Here is a 22,022-nt window from a genome sequence, read left to right as displayed (position 1 = left end):
CCGAATTTACCAGCCGTTCGGGCTGGCCACACTGTTGCGTTGCACAGTACATAAGTTCATCACCTCGATAAACATACACAAAGAAAACAAAGTTAAATAAACATCTATAGTTCTTTCCTTCAGATCACCATAAAACGGGGTTATTATTTTACAAACATTTCCATTTTATGGCCCTACACATCTCTGGTACAGTTGCTAGGAGATCGTTGCAGCCCAGCGTGCTCTGGAACAGGTGTAAGAAGAGGCTCCCCCAAAACAGCCCGTCGCGCATTCTTCATAGCACATGTCTCCATTTTTGTCAGAGTCTCTACCGTGTGCGTTCCCAAATGTGGCACAAGAAGAGCCCTCTCGTTCTTCAAGAGGCGTTCGTTGATCATAGGTTCATGCTCATAAACATCCAGGCCAACAGAGGCAATTTTACCAGAATCTAGTGCCTCAGCCAGTGCATCTTCGTCAATGACGGCACCTCGAGCTGTGTTGACGATGATGACTCCATCCTTCATCTTGGTGATTTGTTCGGCGCCAATGAGATGCCTTGTCTGAGGGTTCAGCGGAATGTTAATGCTGATCATATCACTCTCAGAAATCAGCTTTTCGAAAGATACATATGTCGCACCCGCTGCTTGGTCAGGGGGCAGTTCTGAGCGGTTGTGATATCGTGTGATGATACCGAAGGGCTCACATCGCGCTTTGAGGGCACGGCCAATTCGGCCCATTCCCAGGATACCTAACACTTTGCCTTCTGGATCATGGCCGAAATCAACTCCCGTCTTGAAGTTTCCCCTGCGTAAAGAGCCAAGGGATGGGTTGAGTTGCCGCAATGATCCCAGCAATAGCCAGAGAGCCAGGTCAGCTGTGGCATTGGTGACGGGGTCAGGCGCGTAGGTGACGGTAATTCCTCGATTGGCGCAAGCCTTGACATCAATTTGATCATATCCTGACCATGCGGCTATAAATATCATGTCGGCTACTACAGAAATGGAAACACTCACCTGCTCCGTTGTGGCAAATAACTCTGCAGCTTGGTGGAAGATGCTCAATAAATTCGACGTCAAAGTTCCCAGCGACCTATAGCATGTCAAAACATGTGAATGCGCAAATAAAGGTATGTTAAACCGGGGAGACTGACAGCACCACTTGCTGATGTCCTGTAAATCACTTGAATGTCCTTGTACTTGTCCTGAATATCCTTGAAGAATTCTTGCCTGTTCGTGCTGGTGACCACCTCAACTCTGGCGACCTCCTGCAGCTCTTCATATGCTGCCTTGGCGTGCCTAACCGGGCTGAAAAAGAGGATGAAGGGTTTGGGTGTCTGCATATCGCGCTGCGTAATCATATCCGGTGAATTTCATCGACTAAGATTTTATTCAGATGCTATTTGTGGCCGGTTTATTTATCGGGTGATGGGGACCTATACCTTGAGCTTGATTTAGCCCAAGTCGGCTTTCAGATTACCCGAGGAGCAACCAACACAATATACATGGTAAAAGAATTCACCGATGGTGCCGGTTTTCCGTTCAAATAGTGGGCCATTCCTTATCCTCCATAGGTTTTGTTTGTCTCCTCAACCTTCCCATGGGGCCAGTGTGTTAGTTCAAATCTCCATGGGATAGGGATATTCGAGGCGGCACGGCGCTGACCAATAGCCCACTACAGTATGATGTATCCGCTACAGTACAGGCTGATTAAAAGTCACCGAGAACGATGGAATCTCCTATGAGTTCCTCTTTTGGCTTCATTGGCATAACCAGTTCGCCATCTTTCCACTGCTCAGTCCATAGTTTCATTTTTCTCGGTCTCCCGATTTGCTTGTACTTTTCAGATATAATGTTATTGAGAGGTTGTAGGGTGTACATTATGTTAGCGGTGTTTAAGTCTGCTTATGAATTAGCTTTGATATCATTTCTGTTGGGTGACCGTACCTGCATGAACAATCTCAGCTTCGTGAAGTGCTTTTAAGGCCTTGAGTAACTGTACTGCAAATAGCATACTGGTAGCGATAGGCGCTTTTCTAGGTGGGTAATTTCTCAAGTTTGGTCCTTTGGGGGGAAAGACGAAAACACGGTGTTGACCATGAGGGCTGGGCAGCAGAAACGTTCGATGATAGAGTAACAAATACGTCAAATCCTTTGCTATGCTGATGATCTCGCTCTGCATTTGACAGTCACGGTCATCGGGACTCCCCAGCATCAAGATCTTGAGCGCCACATCTCTATTTTTAGTCATATCTTGCGCTACCCAAACAGTCGAGAAAGCGCTATGACCGAGTTTATGGATAATGCGATACCGCTCGACGATAATGTCACTGATAGAAATTGGGTAGCAAGATCCTTTAGGGTAGAGGTTGATAGCTTCGCAGGCGAATTCCACATCGGGCTCTTCATCGGAGTCGACAAAATCGCCCCAGTCTTCAGCATCTTCGCTTTCGAAAATTGACTCCCCTATCAATGGCGCTGACTGTGTTGAGCCACCGGGTAGAGAGTCTGTAGTCAGAACCCAATTCATGATTGCATCTGGTGCCTTGTTCCGCATCCACATAAAATCTGAGAGGAGTGGAGGTGCAGAAATCCGAGCGTCGGAGCCGAAGCGGCGATGTAACCTTCGGTCAACTGCGACTTTGACAATATTCAATCAAGCGGTATTAACGATCTCACCATAGCCAGTCAGTTCCCCCGTAACGTATCCCGCGGACCCCATACGGCGTTTCCCTCTAGATTGAGTTTGATCTAAATTCTCATCCCCAACACCCAATCAACATCAGCCTCTAGATCCCCAGGTTAGGCGAACTCGACTGCGGGATCCCCTAGCTCCCACTGCTCTAAACCCCTTCCAGCAGGTCGACACGCCCAGAAACTCAACCCCTTCACAGGCTTAGTGCTTTCAGCAGGTCAACCCATTCAGAAGGTCGATGCGCTGAACCCTCCATCTCAGAATTGCTGCCACTTTCATCGTAGTCTTGACCCCCCTCATATTGATAAGACCCTGTAATTCCATTCCGTTACCTTTACTATTTATTTCCCGTCCGTCTCTTCTCATATTATCTTTCTTATCATACGCGGGCGTAAGCATGTCTTCAACAATTCTCACCAATGGCCGTTTCGTTGGCGATGATGACTCGCATCGAGAGTGCATGATCATCGAAGGATCTCAAATCGCCTACATCGGGTCCGAAAACGACAAAGCAGTCCAAGACGCAAAATCTCAAGGCGCAGAAATTCTGGATCTTGAAAATCGCGTTGTTCTTCCTGGTTTTATCGACAGTCATGTTCATCTTTTATTCTTCGGTCTATCACAGCAAAAACTCGATCTTGGGGGTTGCAAATCCCTACAAGAGATTCGGCAGCGTATAACAGACTTTGCTGCTGCCAATCCTGACCTACCCAAGATCCTGTGCAGAGGATGGCTTCAATCTGCGACGGATGGAGTTGCTCTCGCGAGTATGATTGATGATATTGACCCACGACCCATTTTTATCGATTCGAATGATCTTCACTCCGCGTGGTGCAACACTGCTGCTTTGAAAGAACTTCCAATTGATGAGATCAAGGCGAAGTGCCCGGAGCATCTTACATGCGATGAGGACGGCAAGCCGACTGGACTTTTGGCAGAATGGGCTGTCACAGCATTTATCTGGCCCTTTTTGATTCAATCACTGTCCATGGACGATAAACTTGAAGCCCTGGAACGAGCCGTTCAAGCTTACTCTGCTGAAGGCTACACTGGCGTTATCGACATGGCGATGGATGCAGTAGCTTGGCAGGCGTTACAGACGTTGCGAGAGAGGAAGGGGATTAATCTTCACATCGCAGCTCATTGGTTCGTTCCATACGAAGCGGACGAGAAGGTACTCGATGAGAAGATCCAAGAAGCTATCGACATGCACAGTAGATTCCATCCTTCAAAATCGCCAGAGTTCTGTATCGTGGGCGTTAAGCTCATGTGCGATGGTGTCGTTGATGGCTGCACAGCTGCATTGTCTTATCCCTACGGCGAATCAACTGATCTGATCCAACCTCTATGGCCCGGCGAAGCAATGAACCGCGTACTTTCACAAATCACGAAAGCTGGAATGCAATGCGCCATCCACGCTATAGGCGACGTAGCAGTCTCCCAAGCCATCTCCGCCATCGCAAGCACCAACAATCCCACCGCGCGTCACCGCATCGAACATCTCGAGATGGCCACCCCCGAAGACGCCCGACGTCTCGGCAGCCTAGGAATCACAGCCTCCGTACAACCAGTCCACAGCGATCCCGCCATTCTCGAAGGCTACGAAAAGCTGGTGAAACCCTCAGCGTGGAAACACTGCTTCCCCTACAAAGAATGTCTCGACGGACACGCGAATGTCGCTATTGGTACAGATTCCCCTACGGCGCGACATTTACCGTTCCCGAACTTGTATAATGCTACGACGAGAAAGTCGGCGCTGGAGCCTGAGAGGGAGACGGTTACTAATGGGGATAGTGCGTTGACGCTGGAGCAGGCTGTGAGGGGGGCGACGTATGGGGCTGCGTATTCGAGATTTGCGGAGAGCTGGACGGGGAGGTTGGAGAAGGGGTTGAGGGCGGATTTTATGGTGTTACCAGGGGTTGTGAAAGTCGATGGGTTATTGGAGATGAAGGTTGATGAGACGTGGTTTGGGGGTGAGAGGGTTTATAAGAAGTAGTTCTCGATTATGCGCTAACACTGTAGTTGCGTAGAACTGGTGTATATTATTGTTTAGCTATTCTACATACAAAAAGAGAGAGATCAAATCATGTTGTTAAAATGACTGTCATATCTTGACTCTAGGATAGTACTCGAGTAGACACGACGATGTATTCTCGGCCCGACCAACAAGCTAATTTCTGCTACCCCAGACCGCCCCATCCCGCTATCACTCCAACATCATACTCCCCATATCTTATCTCCAACTCACCCATAACAATGTCACGCTCAAGAACCGGCTGTTCAACATGCAAAAGACGCCATCGAAAATGTGACGAGACAAAACCAACATGTCTCGAATGTCAAAAGAATAACCTCACCTGTGAAGGTTATGCTCTTAAGTTACAGTGGGATGTAGGGGTTGCGTCGAGGGGAAAGCTTACTGGTGCTTCACTTCCTGTTCTGGGCGCTGGTAATGAGAGGAAGAGGGAGAGGGGGCTGGAGATTGATGGTGCGGAGGGGTCTTTTGGGCAGTTCCAGGCTTTGCCACTTGGACAAGTGGAGGCGAGTGGCCTGGGATCGGAGGTTTTGATGGACATGGAGTATCCAGTAATCGAGACTGAAGAACCGCAGTGGCTCCAAAGAAGAAGTGACCAAGAAAAACAACTCTTCAAAGAATGTAAGCCGCCCACCAACGCCTATACTTCCCCACTGACAATCAAGTTATACAAAAAACCGTCTTTCTGTTCTACTCTACCTCTACAGAAGACCCATTCCCTCTTGAACTCCAACGCCTCGCCCTCCAAAACGAACCACTATATCTCGGGCTAATCGCCACCCACGTATACAACACCAATCCTCGAAACCCACCACCTTTATTTCATGATCTCTGTAATCAAAGTCTCCGTCTTTTTCGCGAGCAGCTAAGTCGGTTTGATGGGACGTTGGATGGGGGTCTGATCAACGCTGGTGTCTTCCTCTGCACACTCCACGTAAGTCCCCCCATCCTCTCAGATCTCAAGTACTGATTAGGTAGTTGTTCCAAGGGATCCCCTGGACGGCGCATTTGAATCATATGATGTGGGTATACCACCTGTTCCCGCAGTCCAAAAACGCTCATCGAATTGGGGATCTGGAATATCGCTTTTCGCTTGAGGCCATGGCGATAATGGATATTCCCACTTTTGTTCGTGGGCGCGACACACCGACGCTTGGAATCTGGGGTTTTCTCCGCTCGGCTCAGAAAGCGTCTTCAACGGGGCTAGTTGGCGGTGTCGAAAGCGTCTCGGGCTTACCGCGAAGTCTACTCGATATCTTCGGTCGAATGGCACATGAAGATGTGGAGAAGGCCCTTGCGGATTGGGAGGGCCATGAGGGGTCTATTCCGCATGTTCATCTCTGGGAAGCCTTTCGGCTATCAGGCATACTATTGAGTCGACGACATAAGCGCACACATTCTGAATCACCATCCAACGAGATACTCGTATGTCGTCTAGTAGCAACCCTCGACGCACTATACGAAACTCGACAGCGTGAAGAATACGCCCACATCCTCGCTACGAACAGCATGCTGTATCCCTACACCGCAGCCCGTCTCGAAGTAACTATTCTGCAAACACGACCAACCTGGGTACAAACCCTACGCCGATGCGGCAGTATCTGTGACGCATACCGCGACACACCTAATGCACTAATTCTAGAGGAAATACTAGATAAGGCGTTAGAAAGGGGCGATAATGATGTTGATCTTGATAAAGAGACGAAATTGAGAGGCGTTGAGTTGAGTTTGTTTTAGCTAGGCTGTTTTAGGATGGTCGACACGCAGCCAATGAGGTGTTACAAGTGTTATCTGGATGAGTGGGTGGACCTACTGCTTGGATGCTAGGCCCATCGGTATACCCCGCAAAATACCGATGGCTTGGTGAAAGATTTCTCCAGGATTGGGGTGAAGCCGGTTTCGGGTGATAAGGGGGATTGTTATAAATCTGGGGTATCCTCGAGGACTTGGCTGAGAGGACAACAGGCTCTTGACCTGACGAGCATCTCACTATTCCTTCGCCTTTGTTATTTTCTTCGAATTATTGACAAAGATGGATAGCGAGTTGAGCTTCCCCCCTGGGACTTCTCGTCTCCTCAGTCAGTTGCATCACCATCAACCACTATACGTAGGTACTGACGTATTGTACAGGTCGCTCTGAGATTATTCTAGTTCCAACACCCTCACAGGATCCCAACGATCCTCTGGTCAGTTACTCTCTCCCCCCTTAGCGTCTCATCTAACCATCCCCAGAACTGGAGCAAACGGAGAAAAGCATGGAACTTCACGCTCGTCCTCGCCGTAACAGTAGCATTCTTCTCAGCGTATGTCCTCATCCCTCCCTACCCCATCCTCACCCAACACTAACAACTTCAGCATCGTCATGCAAATGGTCCTATGGCAACAAATGATCATCGACATGCACGTAACCTACGACCAACTGAACTACGGCGTCGCCTTCAACTCAGCCGGTCTCGCCCTCGGAAGTTTCCTCTTCATCCCACTCGCTCGAAAATACGGTTCCCGTCCATGCTATATCCTCTCCACTGGTCTTATGGCTGCTGTCTCGTGGTGGAGTGGCAGGATGGAGACGGTGGGGGAGATGTATGTCACGAATTTCCTCTCGGGTCTTGCTGCGAGTATCAATGAGACCATTTCGGAGATCACGGTAATTGGACAGGATGCAATGATGGGTGGTAGACGGGTGCTGACAGGATTCAGATTGCAGATTTGTTCTTTGTTCATCAGCGAGGTACAGCAAATGGGTTTTATATCATGGCTGTCATGGTCGGTCAATTCGTCTGTCCCTGCATCGTGGGCGTCCAAGCAGCAGCTCAAGGCTGGCGATGGACATACTACACCACCGGCATCGTCCTAACCGTCCTCTTCCTCCTCTTCATCTTCTTCTTTGAAGAGACAAAGTTCATCCCCGTCACTATTGGAGAAACACGCAATACCTCAGGTCAAGGCACACCTACACTCAAGAACCCAAAAGACGACTCAACCCAAGCCGACATTCAAGACTCGGACCTCAACTCAGAGACTCACCCACCGCGACTTACATACAAACAACGAATGCGCTTCATAACACGCACAGACGAACCCCTTTGGCGTAATTACCTCGTCCCCCTCAAGATGTTCCTCTTTCCCCACGTCCTCTTCTCAGCCCTTCAGGTAGCTAGCTGCGTCGCTTTTCTCATCCTTCTCACATCATCTATATCCATGATCTTTTCCGCACCGCCATATAACTTCAACACAGCAGGCGTGGGCCTCATGTCCCTCGGTCCGTTTGTGGGAAACTTTCTGGGGAGTGTTTATGGTGGTGTCCTTGGTGATTGGGTTGTTGTCAAGCTGGCCAAGAGAAACAAGGGAATCTTTGAGCCGGAGATGAGGTTGTATATTCTCTTGTTGCCGGCGCTTCTTACGGGTGGGGGGCTTGTTTTCTTTGGGATATCAGCTGATAAGGTAAGTACTGTGTTAGATGTTGAATAAGCCCACGGTCTAACTTGTGTGATAGGGCTGGCACTGGATCTATCCTAGTATTGGCGGTGCCATGTTTGGCTTTGGCATGGCATCCATGATTGATATATCATGCACCATTGTCATCGACATTTACCAAACCGTACGTCAACCGAACCAAACCCTCAAGACACTCGCTGACAAGTACTAGCTCACAGCAGAGGCCTTCATCTCTGTTACGTTCATCCGCAACATCCCCTCCATTGGAGTTCCCTTTGGTGTTGTTGGCTGGATATCATCCATCGGCATCTCAAAACTCTTCATCATCAGCGGATGCGTCGCTACTCTTGTTTGTCTGTTGTTCATCCCCTGCGCTATCTGGGGTCGACGTGTTCGCGAAAACACATGGCAGATGTATCAGTCTGTACGAGAGTTGAAGGGAGCAGCTCGACACTAAGACTAGCTTTCACGGCGGAATTACAGCTAGATACTTCAAAGATCGATCTCATTTTTCTATCCTACTTTTGAATGACTTGACATAACATGTATGACAGCTGTACGCTACCGTCATTTTGACCCTACTCAAGATCTGGCAGCTCAGACGCATCACTATCACCATCATCCGCATCCTCAAACTGCAGCCCATACATCTTCCCCGCCACCCTAATCGCGAAATACCTAACCCTAATGCATATGACCATGGCCCACCAAAGTCGTTGCCTCCATCCATAGATCTCTTTCCCTGTTGAGTTTAAAAATAGGATGGCTGAACTCATAGTGCTCCATGCTTTTAGTCGTCCTTGTATTGGGGCTACGGTCTAGAATCTTCTATATAAGGTCTTCTGAGCTTGCCACGCCTTCAAAGCAAACATATAATGCTGCCGCGAGAACGTCATCACGAAAGGGTACACGTGCATCAAGAAATCCCGTTGGAGAGCTTTTTATCGGATCGCAAGCAGTTGGAACCGCATTGGACAATGGAAGTGTTGATATCACCACAGATAGTTGAATTGCCTGACTTGTAAGGAGGCGCGATACGAAATACTTATCCCCGAGAGGAGACGAGAAATGAAGTATCGGATTGGCTACTGTACAGGTGGATAATGAACACCTTTTCGGGTGCAGGTGGTATCATGAAGTCTGGCAGTTGAAAGCGGCTATCCTAGGTATATTGACAGAGCTCTTAAGATAGCTGGATCGCCTTCTTAGTCTATGTGAGATAGATTTCAGCCGCCCCATCGACTATCTTCACCCATGACGTCCTTCACGGCTTTCCTCATCGCAGGAGGTGGCCAGAAGTCCTTCATTCCATCTTGACCTGGCCATTTAATGTGATCTGCTTGAAATGCAGGGTGTTGCTCCTCATTGATAGGGACTGCCTCGCCGAATACTTCAGAGGCTGCCCTTGGACTATCTGTAATGGATGATCCCTTTTCAGATTTTCTCTGTGTTATGACCGACATCTTCTCAGAATCTTCTGACGATAAGCCGTGGTACCCTCTGTGGCCGACGACCGTGCTGCGTTTGTAGAGGCTCTTGAGATCCTGTAGCCCTTTCTCCAGGATTCCCTGTTTCAGCTCTAGGCGTTGTCTCTCGACGAATGATTCCTTAGTTTCGCCTGCAAGGAGGTATAACTTTTCATCACTCATCTCCGCGACACTGCTTGATGTGAAAAGCGAAGGAAGCTTGCTGATGAGACAATCTTCTATCGCTAGGACGCTCACATCATCGATGAATCTGTTGACTGCAACCTACGAGTATATCAAACCTGTCAGTGCGACTGAATCAGTAAATCTTAGCTCGGGGATATATCTTACCTTATAAAATGCTTTCATGTAATCTACTGCCAATGCGCTTCCGAAACGCTCCATGTTTGGCTCGAATCCCTCTCCAGCTAGCGCTAAGAGTTCAACCGGATTTATACTGATCTTTTTGTCGGAGCCGTCGAAACGGTTCGTTCCAAACATCTTAGTAATCAGTGACTTAACCGTGCGTTTGTGTCGGTCTTCCTGAGTCTGCTGGACGTGCTGGACAAGCTCCGGGTTATTCGTAATAGGATTCTGCGTAGCTGATACAAGCAGTGCGTCAATACGACGGCTCATTTTGATTCTTAGACCCTCTACTTCTTTACGAATGAGTTTCAAGACCCCTTCGGAGACTTCCGTCGCGGCACTTTGCTCGACTACCTTTTCAGTCGTAAGGTGCACTGCATCGAGCACGTCATCAGCAAGGCTCTTGGCAATCCTCTTCCAAGGCGTGCATTGCTCGACGAAAAGGTCATTGACGATCAGAGGATTGAAGAGACCTGGAAGCTCGCGGCCTCTGTTGTATTTGAGACGTCGAGCAACTTTATTGATGAATTCAGACCGTGAGATGCTTGGCGCGAAGACGCGGGAGTTGGTATGGTCTTCATCTTCACTCGCTGAATCAACGATGTGTTGACTCTGGCCGTCGACTCGCATTTCCTCTGCGAACTCGTCAAGTCTCAACCGTACCACAGCTCTCAGTCTTTTGCCAAAACTAGCACGTTCGTTTCGGTTGCCGAAGAAGCGATCAGTGTAAGTGCCATCGACTGCCTGCCTCATCAAGAGTGTGTAATTCTCACTCACACGCAAGAGGTAGCTTCGTTGCTGCTGTGAGGTACCTCGTACCGGACCTAGACGGTCGAGCCTCTCAACGCAGTTGAGGATACCATCTTCAACATCCTGTATAAGACTCGGAAGCTGAACAAGAATTTGATCTCTCAAGACGTTGCTCAATCTGACCTTTAAGGACTCTACTCCGCAGTGTGAAGACTCAATGGAACTCCATACTCCTTGGGAAAGGAACTCTTTCTCTTTATCGTTCCTCTGTGCCAGTGTGAAATCACGCTCGTCGTAACTGCGGTTTTTTAAAACATGCCAACCAAGGTGGAGCTCTTCTGCGATATTTTGGGCTAGACGGACAAAGTAGTGTTCAGATGGAGAGCCAACATCCAGCGTGTCAGGCTTTGTGATAAGGCCCATGGTCCTCAAGCCTTCTGGATCGGCTTTCTTGGCCATCAGAGTAACTTCTTGCAGGACATACTCGTACTTGGCTGACACGACAGTGAGTATGATACTCCGCGGTCGCGCCATATACCTCTCCACCATATCGTGGACAATGCTGATATCGGCGTCAGATTGACTCTTGTTCCCTCCTCTGAAGAGTCCAGGAAGGTCCACCATTGTTAGGTGTGGCTGTTCTGGCCCACTGAGCTCGACACGGAGTGTATCTTCGTAGAACTCCCCTGTGCCGGTTGGGATAGCCATCATAGCCTCTGCCTCCTTGGTCACGGCGCCCAGACACTCTTCATCAATGCTGGCCGTTGGTATCCAATTCTCAAGGCGTTCTTTGTCTTCACCAAACCGGCTCTCGCCAGGGGTGATGGATACTTTGATACTAATATTGCGGTCCCGACGAAGAACCAACTCCGTGGCGAAACGCGTACAGAGGCCGTCCTTGATGGGGAACTGCTTACCGGAGACGGCCTCGAGGACAGAGCTCTTCCCCGCAGACTGATCTCCGCAGACAATAATTTCGGGTAGGGCAACATAATGACTAACTCCCTGCAAACGGAGCTTGTCAATGATATCCAGAAGATCTCGGTGATCTCCCACGGCAATGTTTGCGTTGGTTTCAGCTGTCCCCATTACTTTTGTAGATAATAGATGAAGGTTACAGTGTTTCTGTTAGGATCGGTGGCAGTAATGGCGGTTTTATATTTTGCACCTACAATTAGAACTCGCCGAGCTCTGATCTCCGATATCAAATCCGGTATACATCGCGATGATGAGATGGTCGGTCGGCCTCCTGCAGGATCAGGCATCAAGACATTTTCATTCCCCTGGTCCATTATTTACACTAACTGTAGGTGTCGCAAAATAATTGGTCTTGAACAAACTGTTGGCCCGTCGAGCTTGTTTCCGCCATCCAATTCGCCGAATTTCGCTTGTAACAGCGGCCTAGCTCACGTTGGTGGTGTGGGATAGTGCACCATGCATGCATGTATGTGGACAGTTTTGGATTATTGTTGTTGCACTTTATTGGACATCCCGCGCCCAGACCGCGCCACAGCGTTTCAATCAGAATCCTCTGAGAAACTATCATCTTGAACCGTGGATTTTGCTTGACTCTTTCGCAGTGATCTCAGTTCCGTGGGTACAGTTGCTGTTAAGGTCAGAGAAGGCCCAGCAGTCGAATCATAGTTTGGTGGCCGGAGGGGAGCAGTTAGTGCTGCCTTCAACTCCTGCTTCGTCAATTTCTCGATATCGCCACTTAGCTTTATGAAGGGGAGTTGTGTTGACTTTCCTGGGACGTTATAGTACGGAGGTGGCATCCACGATGGATAAATCTTTTGGTGACAAGCGGAAGCTTGCAGTCTGAGTGGATGATGACGTAGATATTTGTCGCAAAGAAAGCAAGCTTTTTTGCTCGTTCCAATGAGCCTCAGGTGGGGAGCTAACCCAGGGTTGCCTTCGTAAAAAACAACGATTTGCATCTCGGCATGAAGCGTCAGCTCCAGGCGACAGGCTTTACGCAGCCTCGCTTCAACATCCTGGGTACCCAAATGTTTTTCAAGCTTCTCCATTGTCATGTTTGTATCTTTTCCCACAAGCGTGCGAACGACTGCAAGCAGTGGAGCTTCGTCGTTCGGGAATTTGAATCGACGTGGATTAGGAGCATTGATCGCTCGGATGACGAACTTGACAAAGATGCCGGGCTCCTTCACAGCAAACTTGACCATAGACTTGATCGCAGAATGATAGCGAGCTACTTTGTGTAGATTATCCAACCAGGCCTGACTTTGTGATTCATCAAGTTTTAGTAAAGTTCGTAGTTGCTCAGCGTAGTGCCATCGAGCTTCCGACGCCCAATGGATGAGCTTGACGGTAGTCTCACCAGTCCAATTCTGGATAAGGGAGGGAGAGGCCGTGAAAGGGCAGCTCTCAAGCCAGATCCTGAATCTTTCTGACTGGAGTTGACTCTCATGAACTTCAGACTGTATTTTTTGTAGAAACCGGAGAATGCCTCGCTTTTTAATCCTCTCTGCAATTGACAAAATTCGGCCTTTGTCAAGCTCAGCAACCAGTTGTAGAATCTCGGTCTCGGCTTGCGTTGATGGTTTTTCTGTATCGCTCGCCATGTTAGTCAAGGTCATTCAATTTTCACAAGATCGCATACCCTTTCTAGAAGCCTCTTGCAGTACTTGCAACACTCTTTTTAGTCCAGCTAGATCCTCCGGTGTCAAGCCATGGTTGCGCGCCAAACGGAGGATATTTCCAACTTGGTCATAGGTTTCCAGGCACACAGCCGTAGCTGTTTCCGCTCCTGAGCTAGACGTTGAGCAAATAAGAGCAAATGAGTCTAGAAACTTTTGCTGGAGCTGCCATGCACCCAAAAAGCTGCCGTCTGGGTTCTCGTCGAGTGTACTCCGGGTCGGTTTGCCTCGGACAGGGTCGATCAGACGTAACAATGCAGAGTGTAGTACAAAGCGATCGAAGGTGTCCCCACTAATATGAATCAGTTCACCTTTCTTATTCATTGTAACAAATTTTGCGAGTCTTTTTTATTGTGGGTGTAAAGCTCTGCGCCTAAGATGGGTTGCTCTATTATCAACAGGCGGGGAAGAGTTTTTGACTCTGCATGTTAATTTCTTTCACGTCATATTTAAGCACATGCGTGCATTTCTCTAGTGGTTGACCTCCTATCTAATTGGTCCACGTTGGCATGCTGATGTCGTGGGGGCTGACTTCCAGCTTCTGCTGTGAGGTTGGGCCTCTTTACTAAACCAGCACCTGATAATTGTAGTCCTAATATATGCACACCTATGTAGGTCCGGATTCTGCCTTGTTGGTGTTTTTTGTTAATTTTACTCCGCATTGCAAGGCTCAATAGGCAACCTGTTGTGATAAATCCGTAACAAATTGGCACCCAACTATAGATAATTAGTTTGGACAGGGTTTTTTTATTGGTAGATAGTGTTAGGCGTGTTGAGAATTAAGGCGAAGTATTATATCTCTTAAGAGTAAATTTAGTATAGTACAACGAGGTTTTTTTACTGGTTGGTGACCTTTGTTCTGTCTAATACTGAATACATGTATACATATACGGGCGGTGGCTCATGGTGTAAGCCGAAGCTTACCGGAAAGTTAGAAGTTTGACCGCAAGACTTATAAGGCGGCTTATTATAGTCTTGCAGCGATGGGCGTGAGTTTACTTAAAGAAAACTCCAAGTTATACTGGATGCAGCCACTGTGGTTGTAGGGAAGTTAGCAGAGGTCTAATTATATATAATATGGATTTTTTATACTATGAGTTTTAGACCTCTAAAATCTAGATACCAGCTACCTTGAACCAAGATTATACTAATATAAGATTATATATTAGTGAGATTCTAGACTTATAAGATAGTAATTTAGCAAAATGTAATACTGGTGGAAAGATTCCCTGGAGAGAACGTCCAGTATAACAGCATAGGATACCATAGCATCATCGATAGCCCATTGCGATTCAACTTCGTAGGTCTTTTCATCGTCCTAAGCTTTTTCAGGCCGGATATAACTTGGTACGTCGAGAACATTTCGCAATGGTTGTAGACGTTGTCACCGCTGAAATGATTTGTCAGGCATTGAATCCAATCGTATAATGGCACGCCGGTAGGAATCGGGGGTGAAGAACACTTCTGACATTTTGTAGAACTGTGCATTGTACTGCTGGTACGTGCCCTGCAGCGGCGTCGGAAGCATTTTGATGATTGATTTGACCCTTGGACTGCAGGTTTGAGGCTCAGTCAAGGCCCCTGACGAGTGGCCGACGGGTCATGTCGAATTGAGGTGCAAAAGTGCGTGAAGAGAATGGTTGCACGAATTTGAGTTTGTCACGTGTTATGAGAATTCCCTGACTTTTGTAACTGGCGTTCAAACTCTACCGCGCGACAACTACACTTGAAGCCTGGTTTCTCCTACGGATAGGCTTCGATTCATTTGCATAATGAAAGGTTTTTCTCAATAAATAATTTGGTTTTTTGCTACTAAGTCAAGAATTATCCGCAGATAAACGCTTAAGCGTAGGTAAATCCATGGCCCCAAGGAAGACCTAGAGGGTTCACGACGCTAAAGTCGCGCTCATGAGGGTTACCCTGGAAGTTACCCTTCTGCGTAGTAAAGTTCTCAATTGTTCCCAGATTCTTGATCCTTCCCAGCAACTTCTCAACAACGCGGTAACCCGCACCAGCAGTATATCCTGGAAGTTCATGGCCCGCAAGCTGAACCTCATACCACGTCAAACCACGCTCCTCACCCCACTGTCCAACAATACCCTCCTCACTGAGTCGTCCGCCATTATAATCAATGTGGAAGGGCACGTAGAACTGCTTGTCTTGGGGATACTTCTGGAAACCCTTCTTGCCGTTCCAGGTGGCGTTCTGGATGGCGAAGAGGGTTCCGTTGGGAGGGAGGAGGAAGTCGAGTCGACCTACACCGATGATGGTATTGTTGGTGTGCTCGATGACACGCTTCAGAACGTCGTTTTGAGCGGGGGCGAGAGAAGTGTCGCTGCGGTTGGAGTTGGGGTCGCCGAAGCCAAAGACCTTGTTGGGAGTGCATTGATACCAGGTTTGGTCGATGGGGGCGTTGAGAGCCTTCTTGACGTCTGTGCGGTTGAAGTAGACCTTGGCTCCAGGAGGAGAATAGTCCCCCTGCACATGTTAGCATGTTTTTGTAAGAAGTGATAGCGATGAGCTTACCTGGTTGACAATGCCGAGCTGGCTGTAGACATGAGGGCAAGTATCAGTGATATGATAAATGTTGAAGCAAGGGTTCGAGTCAAGAGCAGCGGCGTAAGCATAATCGAAGATATCACAAGTATAGTTGCTCTTGGGGTTCGTATCGGCATACGGATCAGGCAGAACAGGGAACTTCTCCTCGGGCGGAGGGAAAGTTCCATACTTCTTGAGATACTTCTCATATCCGCAGTGCTGATGCGTCCATCGCAGAGCATTCGTGTATGTCTGGTTAAGGTAGAACAAGTTCGACCAGTACTCGATGTAGGGGAAGATGACAGCCTGCTGCTGAAGAGTGCCATCACCGATAATGGGATCATTGATGGCTACGCCGCCGAGCTTGTAGTAATCGTCATCGTTGGCCGTGATGAAAGCATCGGCAATATAAGGGACGTAGTAGCCTGCATAGGACTCTCCAGTGATGTAGGTGGTGGCGCCCTTGAGCTCAAAGGTGTCGATGAAGTTCTTCCAGAAGCCGATGAATTGCTTGCCGAGCTCTACTTCGTTGGTGATGTTGGGCTTGCCTTGGCTGTAGCCTACACCGACGGGCTGTTCGATCCAGATAACGTTGGTGCTAGTACTGTTAGTCGAGCCATGGTTAAAGCTAATCGTGGAACTTACAGGTTGGTCCAGCTGTAGGTGTTGGGCACGGGAGCGAGAGTTCCTTCTTGCCAGAGGAAAGGACCGTTCTCAGTGAGGAGACCACTGAGCGAACTGCAGCCAGGGCCACCATTCAACCTAAAAGATCAGCACGCATCCGTCACTTCAATTGGAGCTGTACTCACCAAATGACAACCTCTTCCTTCTTAGCCTTGGGGTTGGTACTAGGGAAGAACCAAAAATACAACTTGCGCTCCTCATCAGGATCCTGAGAAATCGGGAGCAGTCCAGCATAAGACTCTCCAACGTCAAATTTGACCTCAGGAATAGCAGATCCGTTGACAACAAACTTTTCAGAATGCTTGTTCAGGAACTTGCTCTTGGATCGCTTCTCAAAGGCGGGCTGCTCTGGGGCCGGTGCAGCAGCACGCCTCTCATCGTATCGGCGTGGATGCACACGATTGAAGGCGTTGATGGCACCTTTGTTGAAGGCAGCCTGGGACAGTGTCCCAAAGGCCAGAAGAGTGCTGATCAGACTGAACCGCATTTTTGAGAGACAGTTTGGTCGTGCAGAGACGATCAATTGGTCATGGCGGGGAGGTTCTTATAGCTCTATAAGGGTCTGACAGACATAGCATTGATCACCAAATTGATTCTGCGTCATGGGTAATCTGATGTCACAGCACGGAAACACGGCACTTGCACCATGTCAAGGATTATTGTTGCATAGCCCATAATGAATGTACAGATTGACCGGTAAGAACGGCATCGTACATAACGAAGCATCCATGTTGGATCGGGAACTGCCTCACTCGGTACAAGTGTGGAGAGCAAAAGTTCCGCCCCCCCTCACGTCGTCTAGTACACAGACCTTCCTATCCTGGCGAGCTGCTGTGCTTTCTCCAAAAGCGCAGGGATCTTTTGGGCTTTTTTGGAGGCGCCGATCTTGATTTCGTTCAGGCTTAACGGCAGTTCTTCCCCTCATTTTCCTTATCCACTGTAGCTTGTTTACTCGAGAAAGTGCTAGCTTTTCTAATCGTCATCGCTATTTCTCACGCTACAAAAGGACGGGGCCTTGGGGTTACAAAATATCCTTGTAATCTTACGTGGGTGCCTTATCTCTATAATTGAAACAATTGGTTCAACGATGGGGATCTTTGTCTCGGTTAGACACAAGACGCTTCCGATCTGCATAGACTTGAGCAAAGAGTACAAACTACGCAATTCAATCCATTGATCATCTCACTTATCGTTGATAAGCAAGCCATTTACATTCCTCCGCATGCAAGCCACACGCGAGTCTGACAAGACTAAAAAAGAACGCCTCGCCACGCGGTTAGTGAGTCAGACGACACTTTTGGAGATAACCTTCCCGAGGTGGCTGAGATCTCGACAGAACTTCTCGAACCAATACCGCTGTTTCTAGCGCTTCCTCGGACGCCTCGGCTTCACGTACTATTTGTGGCACGATCGGATGTGAGGAGCCGTTCGGTGCAAGGTGATACGAGTGATGCTCCGTTCAACGATAACAATAAGGTTAATGAGATCGGTTTCAAGGGCCCAGCCTCCCTCCTCTTTTTCTTTTTTCTTTTTTTTTTTTTTTTTGCGACCGATTCATGGCTTCAGTGAGTTTTGCTGATCGCGCCACATGCTGACCACTCTATTACTGTTTTCGCTATAGCCTCATTTTTTTACTCTTTGTTAGTCAAGACTTGTTAGGCTTCTACATCGCCAAAAAGTCAATTAAGCGCCTGTGACCGAGAAGAACTGACTTTTTGGGTACGTGTTGCTGTTCGTATTCAAGGTTTTGTTGCTCAACAGTCGATGATCTTCTGCCGAGCCGTGTTAGCGCCAGGCGCAAATAACGCATGATACTGTGCCACTATCCAATGTTGAATGGGATAGCAGAACAAAGTTTATCCACAAAGTTGAGACTGAGTCGAATAAAGTGCTCAAAGTTCAAGGATGTTAATTAAAGTTCAAGAAAGCCCCGAATTAATATAATTAGGTTACGGTTCGGAGTATTCTAAGCGAAACTGTACTTATAGACATACCCTGTAGTTTATCCACCAACCTGAGTCTGGCAGACAAATATTTGCCTTCGAGTCAATCTATCATAAACATTCTCAAAGCATTAATATTCAAGTACTCTATGCTGGCCCCTTTTACATATGACGCTTGAGTTTGAAATACTGACAATGTGTACACGTTTAATAAATATAGAAATGAGAACCTTACAACTACCAAGATTGAGAACATAAAACCATGGAGGTTGAATTGTTAAAACGGTAAATAGTTCAACTACGAATCTTGTTCCACACTCGGTGAAGAAAATCTCCTTTATCATCTCCCATTTCTACGCCGTCCATGTCCTCAAACACAAGGATTTCATCCAAGCCAGAGTGCAAGTCGACATCCGAAGGTGCTTTTACCCATGAGTCCTGCTTGTGCCAGAGTCTATGACCGAAATAGAGCGTCAGGAAGATCGGAATACCGATGTAGGCTGTCAAGAATGAAGCGGCAGACCATTGTCCAGGGAAGAAGACTGAGAATCCATTCAGCAGCATCAATATGGACAAGAATACCAGACAACTGTATGCTGCGTACGGCTGGAGTCTTGACTGGAACGGCAAGTCTGTTACGCCTTGGGCCTTGCATGCCTTTCGGAACCTCAACAAAATGATACTGCAGCAGATCCAAGACGTAAAACCAGCCGTGTTTGTAAGGTTGATGAACCAGTTGAACACCTCGGATGTTGAAGAGGAAACGTTCAGATAGGCAAGAAGCCCAAAGATGGAGCTTGCCATTACCGCATAGATAGGGAGTCCCCAACTGGTGCATCGCTGGAAGATCTTTGGTGCGCTTCCTGACTTTGACAGAGAGTATAGAGACCGGCTTGACATATAAAGATAAGAATTGCCCGAGGACCATGCTGATATGATAATGCCGGCATTGATGACGCTATCAAGGCTGTCGACACCGGCGGTTTTGATCGCAATGACCCAAGGGGAAGCTGCAGCACCATGTCCTCCGCTTGTGAGGCCTGGAGCATCACTACGGCAGATAATGCCAATTGCAAATGACCCCAGGATGTAGAAGGCGATCAGGCGCCAGATAAATGTCTTGGCTGCGCGAGGCAAGTTCTTTCTCGGTGCTCTCATTTCTCCACTAGTCAAGACGATCAACTCTGGTCCAAAGTTGAAGGAAAAGACTGAGAATGTCAAAGCGTAGAGAAACCCCCAGAAGCGACCAGCGTCACCATGTGCCAGATACTCGTTCATTGCGCCGTGTTTCCAGTACCGGAAACCAAGCCTATCGTGTGAAGGTCCTCCACCGAGGCAGAGCACTACTGATAGGATCAAAAGTCCAACAAGCATGATGACCTTGACAGATGCGAACTAGAATTCTGTCTCGGCGTAGACTCCCACTGGCGATAGGTTGAGCGCAACAATGACAACAAGCATAATGGTGATCCACGCGGCAATAGGTACCGCGTTTGGCCAGTACTCAATGACCAAGGCAGCGGCAGTGATCTCATAGGCAACAAGAATGCCAAAGGAGTAAAAGTAAAGACATCCCATAGCAAAGCCAAGGCTCCTGGAGACGAAGCGAGAGCCGTAGTAGGCCATTGACGATCCACCTACTGGCAAGTAGGCGCTGACTTCAGTTGTTGCGGTAATCATGCCGTACACGACGACGCATATGAGGGAGTAGGCTAGGAGAACACTGACAGGCCCGGAGGTTGCGAGGGCTTGGCCGATGCCAACGAACAAGCCGGTACCGATGGTACCGCCAATAGCAATCATTTGTGCATGGCGAGATTTGATGTTTCGCTTCGTCTCGGTTCGCTGGAGAGTGCTTATCTCTGTGAGACCTTCAGCATACGTGATGGGGTCGGTATCATGGGGGCTGAGGGGGTCAGGGCCCTTTTTCTCCTGGTGGTTGTCCGGTTGGGCCAACATGATTATGACTGGGTCGGAGTCCGATTCCGTTGTTCAAGAGAAGAAGGGAAAAGGTATAAAGACCTAAGCGTGTGATAACAGATTGTTGCTTTACTATTTTAACATCTAAACAAGCATGAGAGAATAGGTGGCAATCAGGAGATTTGGTTCAAGGGTATTATAGCTGGTATTTAATCTTGAGCTTTCCCATATCCTTATCCCCTTTCCCCGCAAACTGAATCCGGGGTAGAGGATCGGCTTTGAGCCGTTCTAGGTACACCCCCTCGATGATAAGATGTTATGATACGGCGACCGTCACCCCGGGGTAGTATAGCTATTTTGTTAGGGCCAGGGCAATGTACTAGTGGAGGTCCTGCGACCAAGCGTCAAGGAATGTCTCTATAGAACGAAGAGATACGAAAAGTTTGCGTGTGTTTATTTCCCTCGTTCGGCTTATCTTTCACTATCATCACTGCTAGCAATAGAGTCGCGTGGCTATTTCTTCGCAAACAGTCAGGTCCTTTGGACGCTGTTTAGGTGACGATTATACAATAGTTCCTTTAGCAAGGAGTCTTTAAGCACCTTGTACACAGATTGACAAGCGCAAGCTGAGGATGGAGGATTTACTATACTACATGGGGGGGATCTAATGTGACCTGACTCAGAGAATAGCGTTTACATCTGCCCGGATGAGTTCCGTCCCATGTGGTGTACTTACTAATATCATCTCCGAAGTTTCTGATGCAGATATTCCAGGAGTGTGACGGGTCCAAGCCATCGTATCCGTTTGGCACGGGTTTGGGCCGTGTCCCATACATGCTGGTGGCTTTGCGGATGACGCAAGCAGGCATAGATGTGTCTATAGCCCGTGACCTCGATCTCGAAGCGCATGGGAGAGGGCTGCCTAGGAGAAGATGTTATCCATGAAGACACAATGAGTCCTAGCTCAACCGTGACTGCGAGCCATTCACACACTTCTGGATGTGGGAGCTTCTCCCAGGCCGCCTGGGGCAAGCCCGTTCAGGGTCTCAAAGTTCTCGTCACTGTAGACAGCAGATGCCTGCGTTTCTTCGAGAATTGAACCAGTATTTATCAAGTTACTTTAGAGGAATGTCCATAAAGATTCTCTCGAAATGCCTGCTAAGATCGCATGACGGAGGCGGTTCGATGTGCTAATGGTTGAGATTTAGATCAAGTACTCTGTGAAGAACGTGCTCCTGTCGGATAAATGGCTGTCCCAGTACAAAATCGTTCACTGCCCCGGCTGAAGTCTGACCGCAAGTCCCAAAAGTCTAGAAATGAGGAAGCTAACTTCTCCTCAAGTCGTTCCCTAGGATTTCTGCGAATAAAAGTTCCGACTTCGCAGTGGCTTTGGCTACTAAGTCTCACTGGGCCTACAAGGTATGTGGAGTCGTTCTCGTTCTGTGCCGATCGCTACTCAGACTCGGACCGTAGCCGGTACGTCAAGATCCCGACCCGGCGAAGATGCCGACAATGGCAGGTAGCCGCCGTCGTTCGATATGTTGGTGATAAAACT

The 22,022-nt window shown here is 48.3% G+C and overlaps 10 protein-coding genes across 10 annotated transcripts; 3 read left to right on the top strand and 7 right to left on the bottom strand.

Moving 5' to 3' along the window:
* Positions 1 to 173: 173 nt before the first annotated feature.
* On the bottom strand, positions 174 to 1,336 carry FOIG_16093 (uncharacterized protein; the record flags this gene model as incomplete). The annotated part of the gene is made up of 3 exons (XM_031217514.1): positions 174 to 937; positions 993 to 1,068; positions 1,130 to 1,336. The coding sequence occupies 3 exons, from the start codon at positions 1,334 to 1,336 to the stop codon at positions 174 to 176; spliced, it is 1,047 nt and encodes a 348-aa protein (XP_031052806.1).
* Positions 1,337 to 1,685: 349 nt separating this feature from the next.
* FOIG_16092 (uncharacterized protein) lies at positions 1,686 to 2,505 on the bottom strand (the record flags this gene model as incomplete). The annotated part of the gene is made up of 2 exons (XM_031217513.1): positions 1,686 to 1,876; positions 1,923 to 2,505. 2 exons carry the CDS (start codon positions 2,503 to 2,505, stop codon positions 1,686 to 1,688), a joined length of 774 nt encoding a protein of 257 aa, XP_031052805.1.
* Positions 2,506 to 3,012: 507 nt separating this feature from the next.
* Positions 3,013 to 4,762, top strand: FOIG_16091 (uncharacterized protein). Its single transcript, XM_031217512.1, has one exon. The coding sequence runs from the start codon at positions 3,068 to 3,070 to the stop codon at positions 4,664 to 4,666; it is 1,599 nt and encodes a 532-aa protein (XP_031052804.1). The 5' UTR covers positions 3,013 to 3,067; the 3' UTR covers positions 4,667 to 4,762.
* A 162-nt stretch (positions 4,763 to 4,924) lies between these two features.
* Positions 4,925 to 6,442, top strand: FOIG_16090 (uncharacterized protein; the record flags this gene model as incomplete). The annotated part of the gene is made up of 3 exons (XM_031217511.1): positions 4,925 to 5,326; positions 5,371 to 5,639; positions 5,684 to 6,442. Coding segments are annotated over 3 exons (1,430 nt in total), but the record flags the coding sequence as incomplete, so codon positions are not given.
* A 295-nt stretch (positions 6,443 to 6,737) lies between these two features.
* FOIG_16089 (uncharacterized protein) lies at positions 6,738 to 8,600 on the top strand (the record flags this gene model as incomplete). The annotated part of the gene is made up of 7 exons (XM_031217510.1): positions 6,738 to 6,783; positions 6,836 to 6,891; positions 6,938 to 7,008; positions 7,061 to 7,352; positions 7,406 to 8,149; positions 8,202 to 8,306; positions 8,355 to 8,600. 7 exons carry the CDS (start codon positions 6,738 to 6,740, stop codon positions 8,598 to 8,600), a joined length of 1,560 nt encoding a protein of 519 aa, XP_031052802.1.
* Positions 8,601 to 9,369: 769 nt separating this feature from the next.
* On the bottom strand, positions 9,370 to 11,814 carry FOIG_16088 (uncharacterized protein; the record flags this gene model as incomplete). Its single annotated transcript, XM_031217509.1, has 2 exons — positions 9,370 to 9,894; positions 9,961 to 11,814. 2 exons carry the CDS (start codon positions 11,812 to 11,814, stop codon positions 9,370 to 9,372), a joined length of 2,379 nt encoding a protein of 792 aa, XP_031052801.1.
* A 428-nt stretch (positions 11,815 to 12,242) lies between these two features.
* On the bottom strand, positions 12,243 to 13,706 carry FOIG_16087 (uncharacterized protein; the record flags this gene model as incomplete). The annotated part of the gene is made up of 2 exons (XM_031217508.1): positions 12,243 to 13,291; positions 13,346 to 13,706. 2 exons carry the CDS (start codon positions 13,704 to 13,706, stop codon positions 12,243 to 12,245), a joined length of 1,410 nt encoding a protein of 469 aa, XP_031052800.1.
* A 1,459-nt stretch (positions 13,707 to 15,165) lies between these two features.
* On the bottom strand, positions 15,166 to 17,115 carry FOIG_16086 (uncharacterized protein). The gene is made up of 4 exons (XM_031217507.1): positions 16,730 to 17,115; positions 16,566 to 16,682; positions 15,909 to 16,518; positions 15,166 to 15,860 (listed from the first exon to the last, which is right to left on the bottom strand). Exons 1-4 carry the CDS (start codon positions 17,089 to 17,091, stop codon positions 15,225 to 15,227), a joined length of 1,725 nt encoding a protein of 574 aa, XP_031052799.1. The 5' UTR covers positions 17,092 to 17,115; the 3' UTR covers positions 15,166 to 15,224.
* Positions 17,116 to 18,841: 1,726 nt separating this feature from the next.
* Positions 18,842 to 19,921, bottom strand: FOIG_16085 (AAT family amino acid transporter; the record flags this gene model as incomplete). The annotated part of the gene is made up of 1 exon (XM_031217506.1): positions 18,842 to 19,921. The coding sequence occupies one exon, from the start codon at positions 19,919 to 19,921 to the stop codon at positions 18,842 to 18,844; it is 1,080 nt and encodes a 359-aa protein (XP_031052798.1).
* A 21-nt stretch (positions 19,922 to 19,942) lies between these two features.
* On the bottom strand, positions 19,943 to 20,506 carry FOIG_16084 (AAT family amino acid transporter; the record flags this gene model as incomplete). The annotated part of the gene is made up of 1 exon (XM_031217505.1): positions 19,943 to 20,506. One exon carries the CDS (start codon positions 20,504 to 20,506, stop codon positions 19,943 to 19,945), a length of 564 nt encoding a protein of 187 aa, XP_031052797.1.
* Between the last annotated feature and the right edge of the window lie 1,516 nt (positions 20,507 to 22,022).

Source organism: Fusarium odoratissimum (genome assembly GCF_000260195.1).
Source record: "Fusarium odoratissimum NRRL 54006 unplaced genomic scaffold supercont1.65, whole genome shotgun sequence".
NCBI lineage: Eukaryota > Fungi > Ascomycota > Sordariomycetes > Hypocreales > Nectriaceae > Fusarium > Fusarium odoratissimum.
Note: the sequence above shows the minus strand (reverse complement) of the source record. Positions and strands in the feature narration are given on the sequence as shown.